The 23,989-nt window shown below is 47.3% G+C and overlaps 1 protein-coding gene across 2 annotated transcripts in view; it reads right to left on the bottom strand.

Moving 5' to 3' along the window:
- Capn3 (calpain 3, (p94)) overlaps window positions 1-23,111 on the bottom strand; it is a 31,176-nt gene extending 8,065 nt beyond the window's left edge. Inside the window, exons 1-12 of one of the 2 annotated variants that reach the window (XM_013010233.1) lie at window positions 22,523-22,831; window positions 12,779-12,848; window positions 11,017-11,135; window positions 9,288-9,421; window positions 8,609-8,777; window positions 7,495-7,638; window positions 5,581-5,664; window positions 4,056-4,141; window positions 2,785-2,862; window positions 1,987-2,147; window positions 850-1,019; window positions 592-603 (exon numbers count right to left, since the gene is read on the bottom strand). In XM_013010233.1, the coding sequence (XP_012865687.1) occupies window positions 592-603; window positions 850-1,019; window positions 1,987-2,147; window positions 2,785-2,862; window positions 4,056-4,141; window positions 5,581-5,664; window positions 7,495-7,638; window positions 8,609-8,777; window positions 9,288-9,421; window positions 11,017-11,135; window positions 12,779-12,848; window positions 22,523-22,831 (1,536 nt within the window). Of the gene's footprint in view, window positions 1-591; window positions 604-849; window positions 1,020-1,986; window positions 2,148-2,784; window positions 2,863-4,055; window positions 4,142-5,580; window positions 5,665-7,494; window positions 7,639-8,608; window positions 8,778-9,287; window positions 9,422-11,016; window positions 11,136-12,778; window positions 12,849-22,522 lie in introns of both variants that reach the window. The other variant, XM_013010232.1, reaches the window with a different exon arrangement.
- Window positions 23,112-23,989: the final 878 nt, after the last annotated feature.

Below are 23,989 nucleotides of genomic sequence, written 5' to 3' on the forward strand. Positions count from 1 at the left end.
CCTGAGTGCCCGGGGGAGGGCGCCCTGTCCTGTCCAGTCCCTTCTAGGAGTTTATTCCCAAGTCCCTGGTCCCCGCCTTCACATCCTAACCCTCAAATAAGCTCAACATCACTGGGGATCCCCACCTTATATCATCTTACTTTTTTCTTTTTTTTTTTTTGCTGTGATTCAGAAGTAAGGCGGAGTCTCTCATTCTGCCACACAAAGCCACTCACCAGGACTGGTGCTCACCTGCTCTGAACCCTGGGAAGGACCCCAAAGGAGCAGAGGGGCCTTGGCTGGATTCTGAGAAGAGCTGTTTCCTCCATCCCGGAGCACAGCCACTCTCAAAACGTGTGTGTGTGTGTGTGTGATTGTGAGCGTACAACTGCCTGCACGTGCAAAAGTGCGTGTGTATGGAGGTGTGAGCAGTGTAGAGAGGGAGAGTGTCCATCCCGAGCGTGTAGCACCTGACCCCCTGTTCTGCAGTTGCAATCACGTGGGCAGGATCCTCTCCTACCACAGCCTCGCCCTCAGACCCCACCAGTCAGCTTCTTGGTGAGCCACAGATGCACTCAGACCCCCAGGAAGTGCTGCTGGCCACTGCTGTACCTCTTTGGGAACCTGGGAAGAAACAGATGGGGGAAAAAAAAATTGCCTCAGATCTGAGGATCTGAAGGTGTAAAGCTGGCGGACAAGGCTGCCAAAAGCTGCGCACTCTGACAAGCCATGTACCACCCTGCCTGCCCCCAACCCCACTCCACTGCACCTTCTACTATCCTCTGCTCATTACAAACACTGCCGGCCAGACAGCAGGAGCTCTGGGAGTTCTCCTTGCTGGGAGGGTGTGTGTCTCCGGGCGCTGCGTACCTCGTAGATGGCAAAGCCAATGGTGAAGAGGTTGGCCCCCAGCTTCCGGTCCTTGCGACGGTTCTTCTGCATCAGGGCCACCAGGAAGCTGCAGATCACCTCGGAGTCGTCGGGGTCATCATCTTCCTCCAGGAGCTTTAGACGGTACTGTGGGTTGGTCCAGAAAGTATCTGTTTCCCCCAGAAAGGAAATGCACATTCAGATCCGCTGCACAGATAAAGGGCAGGAAGGAAAATGAGACAGAGGGAACTTGTTCTCTATCCCTTAGGTAAATGGTTCATTTAAGTGTCGACTAGACAGAGAGCTGGTAAGCCATTATTTCTAGTGTATCTTGTGGGGCTGTTTCCAAAGGAGATGGACCTGTGAGTCTGAGGACTGAGTGGGAAAGATTCACCTTTGATGTCAACAAGTACCATCTAATCCACTGGGGGCTCCCGGATAGACCAAAAAGGACAGAGAAGGATTCGCTTTCTCTCCTGGAAAGAGAATTGCCTTTCTCTGCCCTCAGACATTACAACATCAGGCTTTCTGGTCTTTTCTTTCTTTTTTTTTTTTTGTCAGTCATGGGGCTTGAACTCTGGGCCTGGGCGCTGTCCCTCAACTCTTCAGCTCAAGGCGAGCGCTCTACCACTTGAGCCACAGCGCCACTTCCAGTTTTCTGGTGGTTTGTTGAAGATAGGAGTCTCACACTCTTTCCTGCCTGGGCTGGCTTTGAACCGCGATCCTCAGATCTCAGCCTCCTGAGTAGCTAGGATTACAGGCGTGAGCCACCCGCGCCCGGCTGGCTTTCTGGTCTTTATCTCCAGGATTTATACCAATAGACAAGTTCTCAGGTTTTGGCCTTGGACTGAAAATTATATTATCAGCTTCCCAGGTTCTGAGGCCTGTGGACTTGCAGTCTCCAGATCCCTGATGTGAAATCCTGCAGTCTTCCAGAACTACCGTCAAATGGTCTGACACAATATGACTCTATGGCTTCCTGCTTCAACAGTGCTACCAACTCTCAAAATCTCTGTGGAATGGGAAGGATTTAATAAGATAGCAGACGACTGGACCTTACTGAAGGTTGGGCGTGTGGTTAATGCTGCTCTGGAATTTGTTCTGCCCGGACCCCTCCCCCATCAAGGGCGCTCCCACCTGGGAAGTTGCGGCAGCCTCCAGCAGAGCAGCCCCTCACCCAGCGGCCCTCGTTCACGGACACGGTCCAGGTCTGAAGCTTATCAGACTCCAGGGCATCAGCTGTGAGGTTGCAGATCTCCAGCTTTGTGAAATGGTAGATGAAGTCATCATAGGACATCCTGAGAGGTTGAAAGACAAGAAGCCTGTGGCAGAGGCCAGGGAAGGGATGGTTGGTTCTGGGACTAATGCAGTCTAATACATTAGTTCCCGTATAATACATTAGTTCCCAGGAACTAATGCCGGCTTTTCTTTTTAGAGACAATACTGTCAGTTCTGATGTATCATCTCCAAACTACCAGTCAGGTCTTCCAGGAGTGAAGCTCAGGTGTCTTCATCAGAAGAAGATACCATTTGGGAGAGGAAAATGAAGCAAGCAACTTGAAAGGTGGTGAACATCACAAGAAAATGAGTCTGCCTCCTGGGAGACCCGAAGGAGTTCTGGGGAAGTGTCCTTTGAAGACTGAGCACAGATGAAGCGATGAGAGTGATCAGGTGAGCAGAGCTTCCTAGGTTCACAAGAAAGCCAGGCTTGTACCAGGGGGCAAATGTGGCTAGAACAGGAGCCACGTTACCAGGGCCTGGTTCTGAGCTCCGGTCATTCCTATGACTGGCAGTCCCTGCTGGGCTTCTGGCTGAAGGAGAAAGCAAGGCCCAGATCTCCCAGAGCAGGAACCTGACAGTGTATGCCCAGGGACTGGGGTCAAACTCTCTGCTTCATCCCTTCCTCTTGGACACTTCCTGGGGTCCAGGACTCACCAGAACTCTCCGTCCTCAGTGACCTGGTGCTGTAGACGGGCCTTCTCCTCTTTGTCCACAAAGCTCCAGTCTTTCCAGCTGGTGGGAAAACACAGAGATTACAGGAGGAGGAAGAAGGGGCAGGCCTGATGTGAGTTGCGACAGAAGACATCTGAGAAAACTGCAGCCAGAGTGAGCCATCAAAATGCAGATCTTGGGGCTGGGAAGGTGGCTCAGTGGTAGAGCGCTTGCCTTGCATGCCTGAGGCCCTGGGTTCGATTCCTCAGCACCACATAAGCAGAGAAAGCCAGAAGTGGGGCTGAGGCTCAAGTGGTAGAGCGCTAGCCTTGAGCTGAAGAGCTGAGGGACAGCGTCCAGGCCCAGAGTTCAGGCCCCAAGACTGGAACCCCCCCAAAAAAAAATGCAGATCTTGCCTTTTACGCTCACTACCAAGTCCTGCGGTCTGTCCCCTCTGGGGAATGAATAAAGGAGGAACTCAGGCAGCTGCCACCTGGAAGGTTCCAGTAGAGGCAACCTAGAACCAGCCAGTGAGTTGAACGCAGTAGAGCATTACAAGGTTCAGAGCCTGCAGAAGCTCTTCACATTTGTTCTTTTTGTTGCCCCAAGTCTAATTCCTACTCCTTTTCTTGAGACTGATCCTCACTATGTAGCCTAGGCTGGACTCAAACTTGCAACCCTACCACCTGAGCCTTCCGTGCACTGGGATTGCTACTGTGTTCCACCATGCCTGGCGGTCTATTGCTTTCAGTGATAAGCAGTTGAGTTCTTTCAGGGGCCAATTGTGTCTTTGTATGGAGAGCAGGAGAGGGAGAAAAATCACAGTCAATCTCAGTTCTTTCCAAAAAAAATGGTCACATTTACTCCTCATAATTGCCTTCGAGGTGTTAATATTGTCACTATTTTACAGATAAGACACAGAGACATCAGAAATGGAAATTGCCTGTCATTAATTAAGGCTCTGTGCCTGCCTGAGCTTATCTAAGCTTTCTGAAATCCATCCTTTTAGAGAGGACCCGCAGAAACCTTTCTGGATGCCTGGCTCCCAGGCACCCTCCCCCGCCCCCCTTTCTCTGCCCACACCGGCACCTTCTCCTCCACAGGTCATGTCCTTCTGTTTGTCTTTCTGCAGTGCTGGGGAATTTTACTCCCAGGGCTGTGCGCCTGTGAGCCAATCACTGTCACTGCGCCCCATCCTCAACAGGTCTTTGATTGTGAGGGCGATCTTGTCCCCTCATGCGCTCGCACGGTGCAGTACCCAACCCATCACCTACCCGTCACTCCAGGAGCCATTCCACTCCACCTGGCCCCAGGGGTTCCGCAGCCGTACCAGCTTCACCTTCTCATCTTTGAATGTGGCCTTGGGCAAAGAGAAAAACCACTCAGACTCTGGAGACCGTGTGGCAAGGGGAGCGTCTGTCTTGTGCAGGGGGCAGGGTAGGGATGGAAAGAGCCAGTGATGGGGCTGTCCTGCCTGGCCTTGGCCAAGAAGCTGCTGAATGTTGGGGTGAGAGCCTAGTCAGGAGTTAGGGGACCTTGGGTATAGCTTACTGGTAGAGAACTTTCCTAGCAAGCAATCTTTGGCAGCACAAGGAAATAGGAAAGAAAACTGGATTAGGGCCTGGCCTTGGCTTCATTATCTTCTAAGAACCAGTTTCCCAGAAGAATATCCTAGTTACCGTTGAGCTTTAGTGGAGGATGAAAATAGACTAGGTGCCTTTGTGTGAATTTTCATTTGCTTACTTTTTTTTTTTTTTTTTGGCAACACTGGGTTTTGAACTTCCAGCCTGTACTTTCTAGGTAAGCACTCTGCCACTTGAACCATGCCCTCAGGCCTTGTGTGAATTTTTTTTGGTAGGTCATGGGGCTTGAACTCTGGGCCTGGGTGCTGTCCTTCAGCTCTTCAGCGCAAGGCTAGCGCTCTACCACTTGAGCCACAGCGCCACTTCTGGCTTTTTCTGCTTCTGTGGTGCTGAGGAATGGAACCCAGGGCCTCATGCATGCAAGGCAAGAGCTCTACCACTGAGCCACCTTCCCAGTCCCAGATTCATAATTTTACCAGAATCATACTCTAATCAAATGAACAAACTTAGGCAGCTGGGAAACTCAGGACAGAGGTGCACCTTCCTCCAATCTGCTGCAGTGGGCGTAACAGACAATAGCCTCTTTGTCCTTCTCTTTCTTTGGGTACAACTTCCCCACTGTGTACTACATTCCTGTTTCTGACATGACCCAGGAAAGCCCAAAAGTTCCAGAAAAACAAAACATTATACAGTAACTGAACATGAGAGAGCAGGGCCTATGGTAACACACTAATCCAATTCTCTAGGACAAAGGTAGTATTTCTTTCTTTTTGCAGGTCATGGGGCCTGAACTCTGGGCCTGGGCGTGGTCCCTCAGCTCTTCAGCTCAAGGCTAGCGCTCTACCACTTGAATCACAGCACCACTTCTGGTTTTTTCTACTTATGTGGTGCTGAGGAATCGAACCCAGGGCCTCATGCATGCAAGGCAAGCGCTTTACCACTGAGCCACCTTCCCAGCCCCAAAGGTAGTATTTCTAATTGTCCCTCTGAAACATCGGAGAAAGAGCCACTGCCAGCACTGAGAATGAAGACAAACCGAGTAGTTTGTTACAAGGCTCACTTCTACCATTCTCACAAATCCTCCATCCCCAGGCTCTTGGCTCCCTGACAGCAGGCAAACTCTGTGGTTGAAGGAGCCCCAAAAGGGGCTGAGTTATGGCTTCAGGAGGTCAACTTAAGCAGGTTCCCATCCCCTTCCAAGCCCCACCAAGCTCACCTCCTCTAGTCCAGTGACGGAGTAGGCATGTCCTTTGACTAGCCCACAGGCCATTCTTGTTTCATACTGAACTGGAACAATTGTCTGTGGGACAATAACCAGATGGCTCATCAGGAGCTGGGGAGAGGTTCTACTGCTTGAAGACAAAGGCCATATTTCCTTTCTGGGTTCTGGAGGATAAGGACTACTGTACCCTCTGAAAGTATACTTCATGACAAGGAGCCCTTCAAGAGCGTCAAGAAGACACAGCCCCAGACCAGGGGCTGCTAAGGCTTTGTCTTGACCACCAGAGGCATCAACTGAGTGAGTGTGTTTCTGCTTCTACCTCTGCTTTCTGGACCACAATAAATGAGGAGGAGGAGAAGAGATGGGAGCTGTCCTGGATTTTTGTTTTGGTCCGTCGTGGGGCTTGAACTCTGGGCCTGGGCGCTGTCCCTCAGTTCTTCAGCTCAAGGTGAGCACTCTACCACTTGAGCCACAGCACCACTTCCGGCTTTTTCTGCTTATGTGGTGCTGAGGAATGGAACCCAGGGCCTTATGCATGCAAGGCAAGCACTCTACCTCTGAGCCACCTTCCCAGCCTGTCCTGGATTTTGAGTCCCCCTTCCTATGAGCCTCTCCAGAGTGGACTAAGTGATTGAGAAAAGGGTTGAATACAGATGTATACTTTTTACACCCCTCATCTTCTTCATATCTGTCAAGGACGTGATATTCAAGAAACCACAGTCACAGTGCCCAGGGAGGGAATTGTGAGGTGGCAGCTCCCTGCTCAGACCTGACTGTGCCTAAAAGTGTAAGGGGTAGCTGCTCCATTTGCAGAAATGTCCAAGTTGTAGACACGGGGGTCCTTGGAAGACAGGTAAGATCACCAAAGCCCAGTGAGAACTAGATTACAGGCATTAGCAGGTCTGCTAACACAACTGCAGGGGAGCTTCCCAGAGCCATATGGGGCCAGGGAATTCCTGAAACCTCTTCTGGGATACAGGTCAAACCAGGGACTTTTGACATCTCAGAGTCTCCCAGATCTCAGTCTTCATATGATCCAGACCAAGAATGGGTGGTCAGGGAGATCCCCTCATCCTCATGTCTACGTACCTGAAATAAGACTTTTGTCACATTACCCAAGAATACCACTGCTATGACTTAGTAGTTCCACTACTGGGAATCTGTCCTAGGGTAATATCATAGATGTATCTACTGAGATAGGTATTGTAGCATTAAAAAAAAATAGCCAAAAAAAACCCTTCCAACTTCCTAGTAATAGGATATATAGTTACTAAGTTATAACACATCTGCACACTGGAATATTGTACAGCTACTAAAGAGTATTGTAAAGTACTTAGTGATATATTAAGAATATACAGCCAGGTGCCAGTGGCTCACGCCTGTAATCCTAGCTACTCAGGAGGCTGAGATCTGAGGATTTTGGGTCAAAGCCAGCCCGGGCAGAAAAGTGTGTGAGACTCTTATCTCCAATAAACCACTAGAAAACTGGAAGTGGCATTGTAGCTCAAGTGGTAGAGTGCTGGCCTTGAGCTAAAGAGCTAAGGGACAGCGCCAAAGTCCAGAGTTCAAGCCCCATGACCGACCAAAACAACAACAACAACAAAAGAATATATAACTGAAGAAAGCATGCTGCAAACAGGTAAATACAAGATTTTTAAAAAATAAACATGCAGATTAAATGTATACATGGAAAAATGTTAAGTATATCAAATGTTGAATGGTTTTGTTTTTTTTTAAGATGGGGAAATAGAGGTTGAATTTTCCTCTGAGTTCTGTATAGAATGCGGGTTGGGGGGGAGACTTTGCTCCCTCCGCTGTCCCTGGTGTTCAAAGTGAGAGCGGTGTGAGGGAGTCTGGCACTGGCCGCGCAGCGTCATGAAGAGGGTGGACGGTTAGAGGTGTACACACCCGGGAAGGTCTGTCATCTGAGCCTCTGGGGTCAAGGTCTGAATCCCTGAGCAGCGAGTTATCCATATTCCTCACCATCCGGGCAATCAATTCCCCCATGTTCAAACCGGAAGGAGAGGTTCCATAGGTCATGTTGGTGCCATCCTGAGGCCCGTCAGGGAGGGGAGGGGTCAACCCGGGAGAGGGAGGAGAGCAAACAAAGAAGGGAGGGACAAGGAGACAGAAAGTGGGAGGGGACAGACAAAGGAAAAGAGGAGAGATTAACAGAGCACCCTCGGAGAACAGCTGAAGAAAAGGGATACAGAAAGAAAACATTCACTCATGGTGCTTTATAATAAACCCTTTCAGTTTTTCTACCCCTGGAAGGTGCTGGGAGAGAAAGCTGGGAATTACTCAAACAGAAGTTACCAAGGCTACGAGACAGTTAAAAGGTCATCCAAGTAAGCATCTCCTAAAATCTTGCCATGGACAGGCATCTTGGCTCCTGGCTCAGTTCATATCACCAGTTTAACTACTGGCTGCTCTTCCAGATGACACAGAGCCCATGAATCAAGCAGGAGATGTGATTCCCAGTCTAGGAACTGTGAGGCTTTCTTAGGGAAGTGGTGCAGACTCGGGTCCATAAGCAAGTATGCGATGAGCTGACGAGGGCATGCTTGGACTGCACAGCCAACCCACGGGAGGACTCCACTGACACGGGGCTCTGGACTAGTTCCATCCAGTTTCCGAGGTTTAGAATAATACTGGTCCAATCTCTCCCCACACCTGCTTCCACTCTCTCTTCCTTTCCTTCCATCTTTTTGAAGTCAACAGGAAAATCTTGAAAAATTGCTAACTGCTAATTTTCAAAGTCAAGCATTTCTTCCTTTTTTTCTACTTCATCTCTCCCTCCCTTCTTACCCACCTCTCCCCTTCCCTCCATCCTTTTTCTTTTCTCTCTTGAATATTGCTGACCTTGAATTCAGTCCTCTGACCCAGACTCCCAAATAATAAGATTACAGGCAGTTCCTACTTCTCAGAACAGAAGAAAGTTGTCCCAGGAAAATGGTTCTATGCTGTCAGTAACTAAGTAAAGAGAGCCCTGCCCTGAGCTCCACCCCCCGCCCCGACTTACATCAATGGAGCAGCCCATGAGGGAGCCTCTCTCAATGGCTTTCCTCATGATCTTGTACATGTCTCTGGGAGCCTCCTTGATCTCAAAAAACTCTGTTACCCCTCCTGTGAAGTCCTCCATGGCCTCTGTGGTATTCCCACCTTTCAGGGCTTCATAGGAACCATGGAGCCTTGGAGAGAGAAAAAGAACAACAACTAACTATGCAGTCAGAGTTCCAGGAAACTTGACCAGGTACCGCTTCCCCTAACACTCTATCCGTGATGTTCTCTCATCAACTCCCCGTCAACCCTGTAAGCTAATGAGATGGCTGCTATGATTCTCTTTCTTTACAATAATATAGACAGACTTTCCCAAGGCCATAGATAGCCAGAGACAGTGGCATTGGAACCCAGCTAATCCCATTTCCTTATACTCTCTTTTCCTCCATATGGGGAGCCCTGAGGATAGGACTGTGTTAAAACCATTAGCCGCTGGGGTAGGAGCTTCTAAATTGACAGATATCCTGGCTTTAGGAATATGCTCCAAGCTCTTGAGTTTGAATCAAGCAAGATCCTAAGATCAGAGGTACACACACACACACACACACACATACACACACACACGCACACATACCCATTATGCCTTTGCCATCCACTTTCCTACCCCTAGTTCTGCCTTGGATTCTGAAGGGTTGTCTTACTTAGCATAGGCCTTTTCCAGCAGAGCACTCCAGAACTCATTGCGGTGGTTGGATTTAGTGAAAACCAGTTGGTTGTTGTACGTTGGCAGACAATCATCGATAACCACATCCACCCAGTCTCCATAGCGCCAGAACTGCAAGAAGTAAGAAGCACAATTGCTTTCTTGGATTGTCATTAGGAAACACATTCTTACTCCTGCCTTCCTCTGGAGGCTGTGATGCAAGAGTACCATTTCCGGGCTGGGAAGGTGGCTCAGTGGTAGAGCACTTGCCTTGCATGCATGAGGCCCTGGGTTCGATTACTCAGCACCACATAAGCAAAAAGGAAAAAGCCGGAAGTGGCGCTGTGGTTCAAGTGGTAGAGCGCTAGCCCTGAGCTGGAGAGCTGAGGGACAGCGCCCAGGCCCAGAATTCAGGCCCATGACCGGAACCCCTCCCCCCCAAAAAAGAATACCATTTCCAAGGCCCTGCATCCTGCCTGCTATCTGTTCATCCCATTTTGAGTTTGGTTCATGAATCTATTTCTAAGTGGACTGGCAGCTTCTTGAGGAGATGAAGTGAGTTATGAACCATTTGATCTCTTCTGTAGAGTTCAGCCCAGTCCCGGCTAAATCTTAAGATTTTAGATTTACATTGCCCTGCTCCTGAGGTCAGGAGTGGGACCTAAATATAGGCATTTTCAGCGGTCCAAGGAGATTGTAATGTGCCACCAGGATTGAGAACTCCTGTGTAAGGGAAGCTGTTTGTTGACTTACATATTTCTTGATGACAAACTAAAGCAGGATTGAAATGAAAGAGGAAAGAATATATTAGCCACAATATACTCTTGCTTTCATGAGATGAGAATACTGTCCAACTATTTCATTTCTGGATGTTCTTTTCTGAACAGATCAGTTTAAACTGAAGGTCAAATACACTTTAATCTCCCTTCCATGTGCCAGACACTTGTCTGGTCTTTGTATCTGTGGCTCTTTAGGTATAAGACCTTTAAATATCAGAAGGAAACTAGCAGTGTGTTGTCGTAGGAAAGAGACACAAATCAGGGCCCTTTGGGTCTCAGCCTGCTGAGACATGAGACCAGTAGGTATGAAATGCGTCATGACTGGACATTAGGAACTGGAGACAGACAGACTCCCCAGAGCCCCACAAAGTACCAGATTCCCACATGCAGAATTGTCTTTAGCTCTAGTCCAGTAACCAGGATTTGGGCTATACCAAGATAATTTTTGGCCTAGAAACTTTGTAATTCTGATTCTAGAATTAAGAGATTTAATTCTGGGCCAATACACAAGCTTGACGCCCATAATTACCGGAATATTCTTGCTGCACCTAGAAGAGGTGAATGAATGATAGACTTGTAGGCCTTCCTTAAAGGGCAAAACATAAAAGGAGCCAAGGTCTATGGACCAGAGCTCCAGTATAACCCTAAGGGCCCTCTGGCTTCCCAGAGTTAATGTCATAGGGACAACAATGAACCTCCTCCTATGACAACAATGTCATAGGAAGGCAACGAGCAATTGCATAGCCAGTCGGAAGGCAGAAATAACCTGCAGTCGAGCAAACCAGATGGATGTCCTCCTGCTTTCCAAGGGCGCAGTGGATGGTGCGTGGGGTTAGGAGGGCAGAGGTAAACGACTGCTGCCCACAGTGGGTGGGCGGGTGATTCTGGAAGGTCAAAGTGGTGGATGGTCTGCAGCTGACTCTCTTGTCTGCTCTGTCAGTACCTCACCTGGAAGTGGAAGATCCCTGCGTAGTTTTCAGTGAAGCTTTGATCATGGGGTATAACTCGGAAAAGCAGGTGCTCATTCAGGGTTAGGCAGGCAATGGCTGCAAGAAACCAGCAGTCCCCTGCAGGCAAACACACGGGTCAGGGTTGAGGGGAAGAGAAGACCCAACCCCAGCTAGCTGCTCTGTCTCTGGAGAGGGGATTCGTTTGGTCCTCAGTGTCCTGAGTCCAGCCTGATCTGACGATGTAGGCCCAGGCAGGGATTGACAGAGCACCCCATTCCCTCAGGACTGGACATTTTCTTTTTTCTTTTCTTTTTGTCTGTCATGGGGCTTGAACTCTGGGCCTGGGCGCTGTCCCTCAGCTCTTCAGCTCAAGGCTAGTGCTCCACCACTTGAGCCACAGCACCACTTCTGGTTTTCTGGTGGTTAGAGATGAGAGTCTCACGGACTTTCTTGCCCGAGCTGGCTTTGAACTGTGATCCTCAGATCTCAGCCTCCTGAGTAGCTAGGATTACAGGTGTGAGCCATGGGTGCCCAGCTAGAACTGGACATCTTCTAAAGCCCTGGGACAAGTTCTCCTTTCCTTAGGCCTCCACAGAGACAGAGTGATGGGTGAGGCAAACTGACTTGTCTTTCTTGCCTTCCTGACCTCAGGGAAGACTGAATGTTAAAGAGAACCACTGGCTAGGCAGATTTGTATCTGAAGGAAGTTTAGGCAGCTGCCCTGGAACCAGTCTATGTGGAGATACTAAGACAGGACATTGCTGGCAATGGAATGCAACGGGGACACCTTCTTATTCCCTGCATCTCTCTTCTGTCAGAGTAGTGTATATAGTGAAGGTATGAACATTGTATATGTGCACAGATGCATGTGTGTGCATGTGTGTGTACAAACACTTAGAGAATATACCTAGACACTTGTGTACACTTACTCATGCTTTAAGGGACAAGTTAACTGCTTAGTAAATGTGTAGAAGGGAGGCTGAGCGATGCCCAAGGCCACTCCTGCTCCTTTCTCTGGAGCAGCCAGTCTCTCCTTGGAAGCTGTGTATTGGTTAGAGGGAGCAGGGTCTGTGGGGAGCCTTCCCTCTAGTACAAGAACCTGGACATCCAACACCTTCTTATCCTCCCCTGGAGTCAAGCAAGCCAAAGGTTTTTCAGTTGGTGTTGGGCAAAAGACCTTTCCCCTCAAGCTTTAAATCGTGTCTGTTGCTTGTGTCTCCAACTGTACTCTGCAGAGCTCATGTACTGTCGGCACCAAGGGGAGAGGCTGAGAGACAGGAAGGTCTGGTAGAACAGCCGAGAGAACAAGCAAACAGAAACTTGGATGCTCCTCCGTGTGGCAAATGTCACCTTTGTGGAAAGGCTCTCCAAGGGAGCTGTCACCGGGCAACGGAGACCACAGCATGTTACAAAGGGTTCTTTCCCTTTTTAGTATTGCAGCTTGTGTGTGGATATAGATTCTCCACGCAGCCAGCCTCAGAGCTGTCTTCTAAGGAAGAGGGGGGCCGTTAGAAGCAGGGATTTGTCATGCTGCGCTGTATGTGTTGCTGTCCTTGAGTCTCAAAGGAGGCAGTAGCATGTGGGAGCGGAAACAAAGCCCTCTCCATCACCTAGGCCAGTGAGCACCAAGGTACTGCTAGGAAAAGCTTCCCAAATACACTAAACATGCATTTGTCATCTCTTTACCTCCCGGAAAGGGCCCACACCTTTCCGCCACCCTTGGGTCATATGGCAGGGGATAGTTAGGAGGGCTTTCCTACCTAGATCTCCTTGACAGATGTCAGTCCTATTGGCTCCACCAATGATAAATCGGGGGTTCTCACAAATTTCCTGGGAAACACAAAGGAAACAGTCAGGTCATACTACTGATAATAGCTATTGTTTATTGGGTTCCATTATGTAGTGCTGGTACCAGGTATCAGGAATTTTACAGTCACTATTCCTCCACATCTTTAAAAAAGCCCTGTGAATGGATACTATTGTTATTTTTTTTTTTTTGGGTCCGGTCGTGGGGCCTGAACTCTGGGCCTGGGCGCTGTCCCTCAGCTCTTCAGCTCAAGGCTAATGCTCTACCACTTGAGCCACAGCGCCACTTCCGGCTTTTTGCTTATGTGGTGCTGAGGAATCGAACCCAGGGCCTCATGCATGCAAGGCAAGCGCTCTACCACTGAGCCACCTTCCCAGCTCCACTATTGTTATTTTTTCATAGAAGAAAACTGAGGCTCAGAGAGGTTAAGAAACCTTACATAGTAGAAGCCAGAGTGTGCCTACTGTTCACTGCTGCAAGCTGCTCCCCACACTGGTATTATCTAAGTGGGCAAACTGAGTTAGGGATGTGTCATTCCTGCTACAGCTCTGACAAAGTAAAAGTATGCCTTTTGCTTCGCTATGACAGAAAGAGGATAAAGATCTTTCTCTCTCCCCAAGATGTGGCAACATAGATATTTAGAGTCGGCATATGTCCCAGAGTGACAGGATTTGAATGTTCTATGGAGTTGGAAGAGTGGCTCAAGTGGTAGAGCGCTGGCCAATGAGTGAAAACGTCAGATACCGTGTTCAAGTCCTGATCTCAGGCCAGAGAGAGAGAGAGAGAGAGACAGACAGACAGACAGACAGAGACAGAGCAGAGACAGACAGAGAGACAGAGAGACAGGGAGAGAGACAGAGAGACAAAGGGTAATTTTTTTTTTTGTCAGTCATGGGGCTTGAACTCTGGGCCTGAGCACTGTCCTTCAGCTCTTTAGCTCAAGTGAGCACTCTACCACTTGAGCTATAGCACCACTTCTGGTTTTCTGATGGTTTATTGGAGATAAGAGTTTCATAGCTTTTCCTGCCCGGGCTGGCTTTGAACTATGATCCTCAGATCTCAGCCTCCTGAGTAGCTAGGGTTACAGATGTGAGCCACCGGCACCTGGAGAGAAGTAAATTTTTTAAAAAGAGTTTGAATGCTCAGGAAGAAGAAAGTAAATTTCCTGTGGGCCTCACTGGTCTGCCATATGATGTCAGGCACAGATTTTGCTCAAGTCCACCTAGCACAGCACTAGACACCAGAAACTTTCAAGCCTAGGTACTAGGTGATGTGCAGCCTCACAGAGGCCAACAGAGGGTGCTCTTGATTTTGTTTGGAGACATCTGAAGCCCTTCATGCCCTCTCTTAGTTAAGTAATACTATAATTACATTATAATAATTAAATAATATAGATTAAATAATCAAGATTAGTGTAGGTTAATAAGAAAATAATAAGTATTATTAAATAATTATAGATTTTTAGCGTTTGGTTTGGTTTTCACATTACTCTCTGCAACTTCAAGAAACCTTGCTATTTCTGCAACATACACTCTGTCGCTCTCCGGTCGTGTCTTTACGCAGCAATCCAATATAACCAAGAGCGTGGATGCTCCCCTCACTCAGGGGTGTCTCTCTCTTACTGAGGGGAAGCCTGGCTCATACCACATACCAGCCCTCCTCTTATTGCACAGCTGCATGCCAGCTCGGGATAAACCAATAACACCATTTATTTATTTATTTTTTGTTGGTCGTGGGGCTTGAACTCTGGGCCTGGGGTCTGTCCCTCAGCTCTGCAGCTCAAGGCTAGCACTCTGCCACTTGAACCACAGCGACACTTCCGGTTTTCTGGTGGCTACTTGGAGATAAGAGTCTCACAGACTTTCCTGCCTGGGCTGGCTTTGAACTGTGATCCTCAGCTCTCAGCCTCCTGAGTAGCTAGGATTACAGGCGTGAGCCACTGGTGCCTGGCAATAACACCATTTTTAAGAAAGTTACCTATTAGGGGAGGGAGGGCTAGGGAATAATAGAGACTAGATTCTGAATAAAAACTTCTCAGAAATAGTTTTGGCATGAAGATCATGGGAAGTTTTACATAGTTAAAAGTTAAATAACCAAAGGAGGATAGCAGCAGGGGAGGAAATAAAGGTGTAACTCTCTTGAATATGCAAAATACTAGACATGAAGTCCAGGAAATGGAAACATGGGTTATTTATGTTGTTAGTGGTAAAAAAAAAAAAAAGTAAGATAAAGCAAAACAAAAAAAACTTGTGTTAATAGGAATTAAAATTTTCTAGAAAGTGTATAAGAAAACATGAGTTTGGTGCCGGTGGCTCATGCCTGTAATCCTAGCTACTCAGGAGGCTGAGATCTGAGGATCACAGTTCAAAGCCAGCCCGGGCAGAAAAGTCTATGAGGCTCTTATCTCCAATAAACCACTAGAAAACCGAAAGTGGTGCTGTAGCTCAAGTGGCAGAGCGTTCACCTCGAACTGAAGAGCTGAGGGATAGCACTAGAGTTCAAGCCCCACGACTGATCAAAAAGAAAAAAAAAGAAAGAAAGAAAAAAAAAAGAAAACGTGAAATTATAAAAGAATCAAAGTAACAACCTTGCAGTGTTAGAGTTAAATTGTATATTTAAGTTATGATCTATTTATTTATTCTATTTTTTCCAGGACTGAGGACCGAACCCAGGGCCTTGTGTGTGCCAGGCGGGCGCCCTTCCGCTGGGCTAAACCCCCAGCCCCAAGTTATGATTTATTTTATTATTATTTTTTTTTGTCGGTCGTGGGGCTTGAACTCTGGGCCTGGGCGCTGTCCCTCAGCTCTTCAGCTCAAGGCGAGCGCTCTACCACTTGAGCTACAGCGCCACTTCTGGTTTTCTAGTGGCTTATTGGAGATAGGAGTCTCACAGTCTTTCCTACCCGGGCTGGCTTTGAACTGCGATTCTCAGATCTCAGCCTCCTGAGCAGCTAGGATTACAGGCGTGAGCCACCGGCGCCCGGCAAGTTATGATTTATTTTTATCTCACTAAAAAAATTTTTTTTTTGGTCGGTCGTGGGGCCTGAACTCTGGGCCTGGGCTCTGTCCCTCAGCTCTTCAGCTCAAGGCTAGCATTCTACCACTTGAGCCACAGCACCACTTCTGGCTTTTCTGATTATGTCGGTGCTGAGGAATCAAACCCAGGGCCTCAGGCCTGCAAGGCAAGCGCTCTACCACTGAGCTACCTTCCCAGCCCCATCCGTGAGACTCTTATCTCCAATAAACCACTGGAAAACCAGACGTGGTGCTGTGGCTCAAGGGGTAGAGTGCTTGCCTTGAGCTGAAGAGCACAGGGACAAGAGCCCAGGCCCAGAGTTCAAGCCCCATGACCAACAAAAACAAAAAACAAAAACAAAATCCACTTTTTACTTAACAAATGTTTTTTTAAAAAAAACTCATAGCAACTAAAGCAGTACCAGATCATAACTCAAAACTAAAGTATCTGATGTTATATATATGTGTTCACATGCTTGCCTAGAAGTTCAAATTCTAACACTGCAATCAATCAATCAATCAACCAATCAATCAATCGATGACCAAATGATTGCATAAAGAAATCGAATACAGAGGTTAGGAATTTATCTCAGTGCAAGAGTGCTTGCCAAGCAAGTACAAGGACCTGAGTTCAACTTTCAGAACCACAAAAAAGTTAAAAGAATATAGACAAAATTGAGAGAGAATATAGACAAAGCTGTCTTGCAAAAATCATTCCTAATAAGTACTCTGCCCTCTTGGTGTTAGGGCAAACCTTCCCAGTCCTTAAGTGTGGGTTATGCTGAGGTCTGGCTTCTGAAAAGTACAGTATGGAAAAGGAGGGTCAAAGAATGAAACACTACTTCAACTAGGTTATTAAGATCAACATCAATAATGATAAGGTATGCTTATTATAGTATAGTCCGGGCCCTCAATGTAAAATCCAGTGAAGATGGTCGTCAGCCTCTCCACAAACCCAAGACCCCAGTCAAGTCATGAGAAAAATAGTGGACAAACACAAATTGAAACACATTTTACAAACTACGGAGCGGTACTATGTAAACCTTCTCAGGTCATCAAACACCTGAGAAATTTGAGAGAGAAGGCTAAGAAGACATAACAACATATTTTCCACCCTATTTTGGGTGGAAATCTTGGAACAGAAAAGGGAAGTAGACACACCTAAGGAGATCTGAGGAAAGTATGGACTTCATTTCTAATAATATACCAGTATTAGTTAATTAATCGTAACAAGTGTGCCATATTTTTATGTGAATAAAAAGGAAAATTAGGTAAGAGGCTCAGTGGTATTTCTAACTTATCCACAGCAGATATATTCCAAGACGTGAAACTGTGGAAAATACCAAACCCTACTTTTTCCCTATAGACACATCTATGACAAAGTTAAGTTATAGATGAGGCAATAACTAATAAATAATAACAACTAATAAAATACGAATCCTTGTTAATATAGCATAGTGAAAGATACTTAAAACTTAAGAATCATTTTTTTTTTCTGGAATTTCCCACTTAATGGTTTTGAGCTACATTTGATCACAGTTAAAGGAACTATGCGGAGTAAAACCACAGGTAAACGGCTACTACATATGGCACGCTCACAATTTTTCTGCAAATCTGGTAATGGGCGTAAAAGTTCATTCAACTAAGAGATTTAATGATTCAAAGGTATTTTTCAGACCCTCCAGTGGACCCACTGGGTGGAACTCACAGAGTTGCCTTGAAGCCCCTGGCTTAAGGCCCCTCCTTGCCAACTCTAATACAGACAGAGGGACCAATCTAGCTCCTCTAACACAGCTCTAATATAGGAAGAGGGACTGTGGCCTGTTCCTGCTGACAAAAATGGGCTACGTAGTCGTCCTTTCATAGGATGGCCTGGAGTAAACTGTTTCACATGGAAGGAGTCTGGTGGGACAGCATGGACTCTTCTGCTGAGTCAGAAGTGACGGCATACTAATGAGCCAGCATTAATGGAAAGTTAAGGCCAGTCGCCAGCCTCCCATTTTTTTTTTTTTTTTTTACTATTCACCACCTTCCGTGGGACTGTCCCTGAGACTGAGTCTCGGTGCACTTCACCACTCCATTCTCCCATCTCCAGACTCCTGCTCTCCAAGGAGCAGCCAGGGTAACGGATTATACGTTATTATCCTACTGTAAGTTTAAGTAAATGCATTAGCTGTCCTGAAAATATTTACACTCCCAGGACCTATAAAGTATTATAATAACTTCTAGTTCAAGAACAGAAAACAGCATCTCCAGTTTTAGGAGGGAGCAGGGATAGAACTTGGGGCGGGGGTATATGGGTAAGAACCTTAGGTTAGACCTGATAAGCTATTTGCTCAGAGTAGGGAAGCCGTGGCCTCCGACTCTGGACCACTAGACTTCCTGTTCCCTTTTGATGCCCTACCTTCGGCCTTTTCCATGTGATGGCCTTCATCCTGGTTTTCTGGCTCAGCTCATGAGAGCCCAGGGCCTGCACACCTGCTGGGAAGACACGGTCTTCAAAGAGACACTTCTGAGCCAGACACCGTTGTTTTAGAGCCACAAAATCCTGCCCCTCAAACTTAAGGGGCTGGTTGACAGTTCCCTCTCCATTTCTCCTGTCCCTCTCTCGGATCACGCGGTCACAGAAGAATCCTGGGAGCAGGTAGGGCATAATGACCACTCGGGGAGTGGGGTTGGGCCTTCACTGTGGCTTCTCTCCGGCTGCACCCTCAGCCCAGGCCTAATCCTCTGGTGAATGGTGCAGAGCCTATATAGCTCCTCCACCCTCAGCAGCGCGATGCAAATGAACACAGCCCAGAGAAAGGCTATGGTCAGAGTCAGCAGCTTTGGCTGGAGGCCCCTGAGCCCATGGTCTAGGGGTAACACATGCAAGTCAGAGAGGGAGCCAGGGAGGGGAGAGAGTGAGCCAGAGATGGCCCCAGGACAGACCACAGTGGCCCCTAGACCTTTAGGGTACCTCCAACAGCCTTGCTGGGACTCTTTCTTTAAAAAGAGAAAACATAGTTACGGAGAGCTTACCCTGCCTCAGCAAAAGGCATTCATGCCTTTGACAGTGGCAGTCAATGGGGTATAGCATGGGGCCTTCTAAACATGCTGTATACACTAATCCTATACAGGCTGCTGAATGCATAGGAGGAATCTGTTCCAGGCCTTTGTCTGAGGGTAATGAACCCTTCATTCTCCTGACGTCCCTGCCCCACCCCCCAAAAAACCTTCACCAGCCATTTAGGGACTCTGCTCTGTAACAAGGACCCAGAGGGTAGGATACTGGCCCTTGGAAGGAAGTCCCAGTTAAATTAGGCTGCAGGCAGTGAGCAGACATGCCTTTCGCTCATCCAGAATCCTTAGGGCAGAGAATGTGGTGGATGAGGAAGGAAGATAAATGTGCGCTGAAATTCTATCACCAAGAAAGCTTAGCTTTTTTAAAGTTTCACTATGCTTCAATAGACAACAACAGACAGTTGAAGCAAGACTCAGGACTGGCAGGCTGCCTGCTAGGAGAGTGTCCAGTCTGTCTGCTCATTGATCTCCACTGGCCTTTGTCCACTCTGTGTTCTCAAAGCCTGGTTTTTGAACTTCAGCATCAGTCACCTACGATGCTCCTGGGACCCATCCTGAGATACCGGAGATACCTAGATACCTCAGGCATTCAGGTAGATGACTGAGATTCGGTATTATAAATTGTTTCATCAAGGAGATTCTTTTTTTTTTTTTCAGTTGTGGGGCTTGAACTTGAGTCCTAGGCACTATCCTTCAGCTCTTTTTGCTTAAGGTTAACACTCTACCACTTTGAGCCACAGCACCAGTTTTCTGGTGGTTAATTGGAGATAAGAGTCTTACGGATTTTCCTGCCTGGGCTGGCTTTGAACCTCGATCATCAGATCTCTGGAGTACATAGGATTACAGGTGTGAGCCACTGTGCCCAGCTAAGGAGAATTTTAATGTCCATTAAAATTTGAAATAATTTTTTAACATTACAGGGTACAGTCATAGATGAAAGTAATTTTTTTTTCTCAGTCGTGGGCCTGAACTCTGGGCTTGGGCGCTGTTTCTCAGCTCTTCAGCTCAAGGCTAGCGCTCTACTACACTTGAGCCACAGCACCACTTCTGGCTTTTTCTGCTTATATGGTGCTGAGGAATTGAACCCAGGGTCTCGTGCATGTGAGGCAAATGCTCTACCACTGAGCCACCTTCCCAGCCCCGTGAAAGTAATGTTTAAGACTAGTTCTTTCAAGAAATAAATTATTTTAGCTGGGCACTGATGCCTATAATCCTAGCTATTCAGGAGGCTGAGATCTAAGGATTGTAGTTCAAAGCCAGCCCAGGCAAGGAAAGTCCATGAGACTCTTATCTCCAATTAACCACCAGAAAACCAGAAGTGCTACTGTGGCTCAAGTGATAGAGCGCTAGCCTTGAGCTGAAGAGCTCAGGGACAGCACCCAGGCCCAGAGTTCAAGCCCCACAACTGACAAAAGAGAGAGAGAGGGGACAAGAGGGGAAGAGAGGAGGAGAGAGGGAGAAAGAAGGAGAGAGAGGGAGAGGGAGAGAGAGAGCAATTACTTTTGTCTAGTTCATAAATCAAGTTTTAAATATTTAAATAATGACATTAAAAAGTACATAGAGGGCTGAAGGTGTAGGTCAAGTAGTAGAGCACTTACTCAGTGGAACAAAAAGGCTGGCCAGGTGTGCGGGGGGCCAGTGGCAGAGGGGCCTGAATCTCAGGAAAGAGATACAGATCTTGAAGGCAGTGTGGGGACAGAGGTGCTGCATCAGAGAAGACATTGAAACAGGGATGTGGCTGTCTAAGATCTCTGGCAGTAGGATATCAGCTGAGTAGGCAATTAAGTGATTTGAGTGTTCTTCAATTGGTTAACTGATTGCAGAACTGAAAATGGAACCCAGGGCTTCATATATGCTAGGCAAGCCCTCTGTCACTGAGGTGTGCCCCCAGCCCACTGCAGTGTTCTCTAATTCTAAAGTGAGAGCCTTCATGACCATCATAGGCTTACCAAAGGACCATCAGAAGAGAAATGCAGCCCTTGTGGCACACATGCGGCTGGCGGGCATTCCAGCTCAGCTTAATAAAGAAAAACATGGCTAAGGCCAATACTGGCTTTCAGCCTAACATTATTTCATCATGAAGGGTTTCTCTCTGCACACTTGAGTATGTCCTTGATATCTGATCCCATTCACCTGTAAGACTCCTCTGTCACTCTTTTTTTTGGGGGGGGAGGGGGGGAGTCCGGTTGTGGGACCTGAACTCTGGGTCTGGGCGCTGTCCCTCAGCTCTTCAGCTCAAGGCTAGCTCTCTACCACTTGAGCCACAGTGCCACTTCTGGCTTTTTTTTCTTTTTGCTTATGTGGTGCTGAGGAATCGAACCCAGGGCCTCATGCATGCAAGGCAAGCGCTCTACCACTGAGCCACCTTCCCAGCCCTCCTCTCTCACTCTTATACAATGCCCACCTTTCCCTCAGGACGATAGGCTCTAAGAGAGCAGAAATTTGTGTTTGTTTTTATTCACTGCCTATTTCTCAGCTACTTACACAGCTACTGAAATTAGGAGATGCTCAATAAATATTTTTATTTTCGGCAGCACTGGTGTTTGTAATCAGGGCTATGTGCTTGCTAGCTGGTGCTCTACAACATGGGCCATGCTTCCAGTTCTTTTTGCTCTGATTATTTTTGAGATAGGGTCTTGCTTTTTGCTTGAACCAGCCTAGATCTTGATCCTCATATTTATGTTTTCTGCAATAGCTGGGATGACAGGTATGAACCAGCATGTTAGAAAAAGTTAGAAGAGGGGAGTCTTACAAACTTTTCCCAGGTTTTATCCAGGCTCTGTCAGTCACTCATCAGTGCATACTAGTAAGCAAGTGCAGACAAAAACAAATAGGATGGCCCCACCCTAGTATTTTATACTAAAAAGTATGCTCTGCCTGCCACTATCTTTCTATGGCTTCTGTGTTTCAGAAATCCATGGTCACTAGCAAATTGAAGAAGAGCATAATCATTTTAGCCCAAGAAAGAGAAGAAATCTTACAAAGATGCAGGATATATAAACAGAGAGTAGATCTGGACTGTGCAGAATCAGTTCTAGAGATGGAACACACACACACACACACACACACACACACACTTCTTTTTTTTTCTTTGCTAGTCTCAGGGCTTGAACTCATGGCCTGGGAATTGAGCTTTTCTTTTTTTCTTTTTTGTTGCTCACTGCTAGCACTCTACCATTTGAACCACAGTGCCACTTTTGGCTTTTTCTGTTTATGTGGTACTCTCAGAGGAATCAAACCCAGGGCTTCATGCATGCTCAAGCACTCTACTACTAAACCACATTCCCAGCCCAGGGAATATATATTTATAGGATGAATTAATCTGAGTTCTAATCACTTTTACAAAGGGGGAGGGAAGGGGGGGCAGAAAGAGAGAAGGGGGAGAGGGAGAGAGAGAGGGAGGGAGAGAAAGAATATGAGAATGACCTGCTCTTATCCTATTTGGTGAGATGGCTAAGATCTGACCCTCTTGTCCATCTTCACACTTGAGGGCAGAGCCCAGCAGGCTGCTGCCAGGGAGCTTCCCCCAGTGTGCACAGCTGAGCTGTCTGTGGGGAGGTGCTGAGTGGAAGGACTTCTCAGAGGGCAAAACCTCAACCAGTAACCAGTAAGCTACTCACCGGAGGTCTCTTCCACACAAACTGGATGGGGAACTTCTGGCTATAAAAAAGAGACGTCTCATCTGGTGGGAACTCAGGATCCAGATAAAGAACCTTCTTTTCTAGACATTTCTTGTGAAGCTGTTCAAATGTCTTCTCTTTCACGCCGATAATGGGAAAGTTGCGGCTGATGATGGCTGAGTAGATGCCACTTGGATGTCCACCCCCAGCCTCGGTGGTCTGGCCCTGGGCTGGATGGGGGACTGGCCCTGGGGACCTGGGCTCAGCCCTTGTCCGGGTGGCCACGGATGGGCTAATGACAGTCGGCATGGCAGGCAACTCTGGCAGGAAGAGGTTTTTAAAGAAAATACCGTACAGCTACCTGTAAGGAAAGGAAGCGGCTGCAGAGGGGAAGTTGGCGTAATTCTGTCATCTGAGAAAAAACATGTCCATGGCCACTCCAAAGCTTAAGGCCCATCAGAAGGCTACCTGGCAGACAGCGTCAAAACAGCTGTGATCCCCAAACCATAGGTTTTCCTAAGGAAGGAGCACCAAAGGATTTTGAGGCAATTTTTCACTCAGGGGCCTCCTACCAGCAGCATTCATGCCAGCGGGAGCGAAAGAAATGAGGCTTGTGTTTCAGCGGCCTGAAGAAGCTTGAGCCAGGAAAACTAAAAATAGATGTGAAGAAAGATTGTGAGTATGAGAGAGAGTAAGAGAGTGGGTGGCTAGACATTTCTGTGTTGTCATTAAGCCTTAAAGACTAGCGGCTGTCAGGAAGTAAGAGCATCTGGGTAAGGTGAACACTGACCATCAGTGAAGAGCTGCTGACACAATATTGAATAGGTGGTTGTGAAGGCTACCACACTCTTAGCTACCAAAGTAATGGAAAACAGTATTTAAAAAGCTAGCTGGAATGGAAGGTACTGAGTTCTAAGGGAATAATCTGTCCATTTTAGAGAACATGATTTTTTTCTTTTTTATTATTATTATAATGATGATCCACATAGGGGTTACAGTTTCATAATGACTTTTATTTTCTAAACCTCTAGGATAGCAGAACTTTACTCAAGACTAGCTTTAGAATCTCTTCTAGAATGTTCTGGCATTGGTGCTCACTGGAGCTGTCTGGATGGAAAATGCCACTCAGCTGAGTCCTCAAGTGAAGATATCTCTTTTCTTGTCCACTCGACCTAGCCACCTATAGTCCCTTCCACCCTCAAAATACACATGAGGATGAACCATGCTACAAGTATGCATCAAAGTATGCTACAAAGAGCATCCTAGTGGAGTGCTGACGATTTACCATCTGGAACAGAAATTGGAAATGGATACTGAGCCAGGTTGGTGCTAAGACCTGGGATGTCATATCTAAGAAGTTGTCTTCAGGACTTAGATGAGAGTGTAAGTGGCTATGGGTAAGTGAGATGCCTGCCTGCCTTGTCTTTTTGTTGTTGTTGGTTGTGGGGCTTAAACCCTGGGCCTGGG

This window comes from Dipodomys ordii, unplaced genomic scaffold (genome assembly GCF_000151885.1).
Source record: "Dipodomys ordii isolate 6190 unplaced genomic scaffold, Dord_2.0 Scaffold11, whole genome shotgun sequence".
Lineage (NCBI taxonomy): Eukaryota > Metazoa > Chordata > Mammalia > Rodentia > Heteromyidae > Dipodomys > Dipodomys ordii.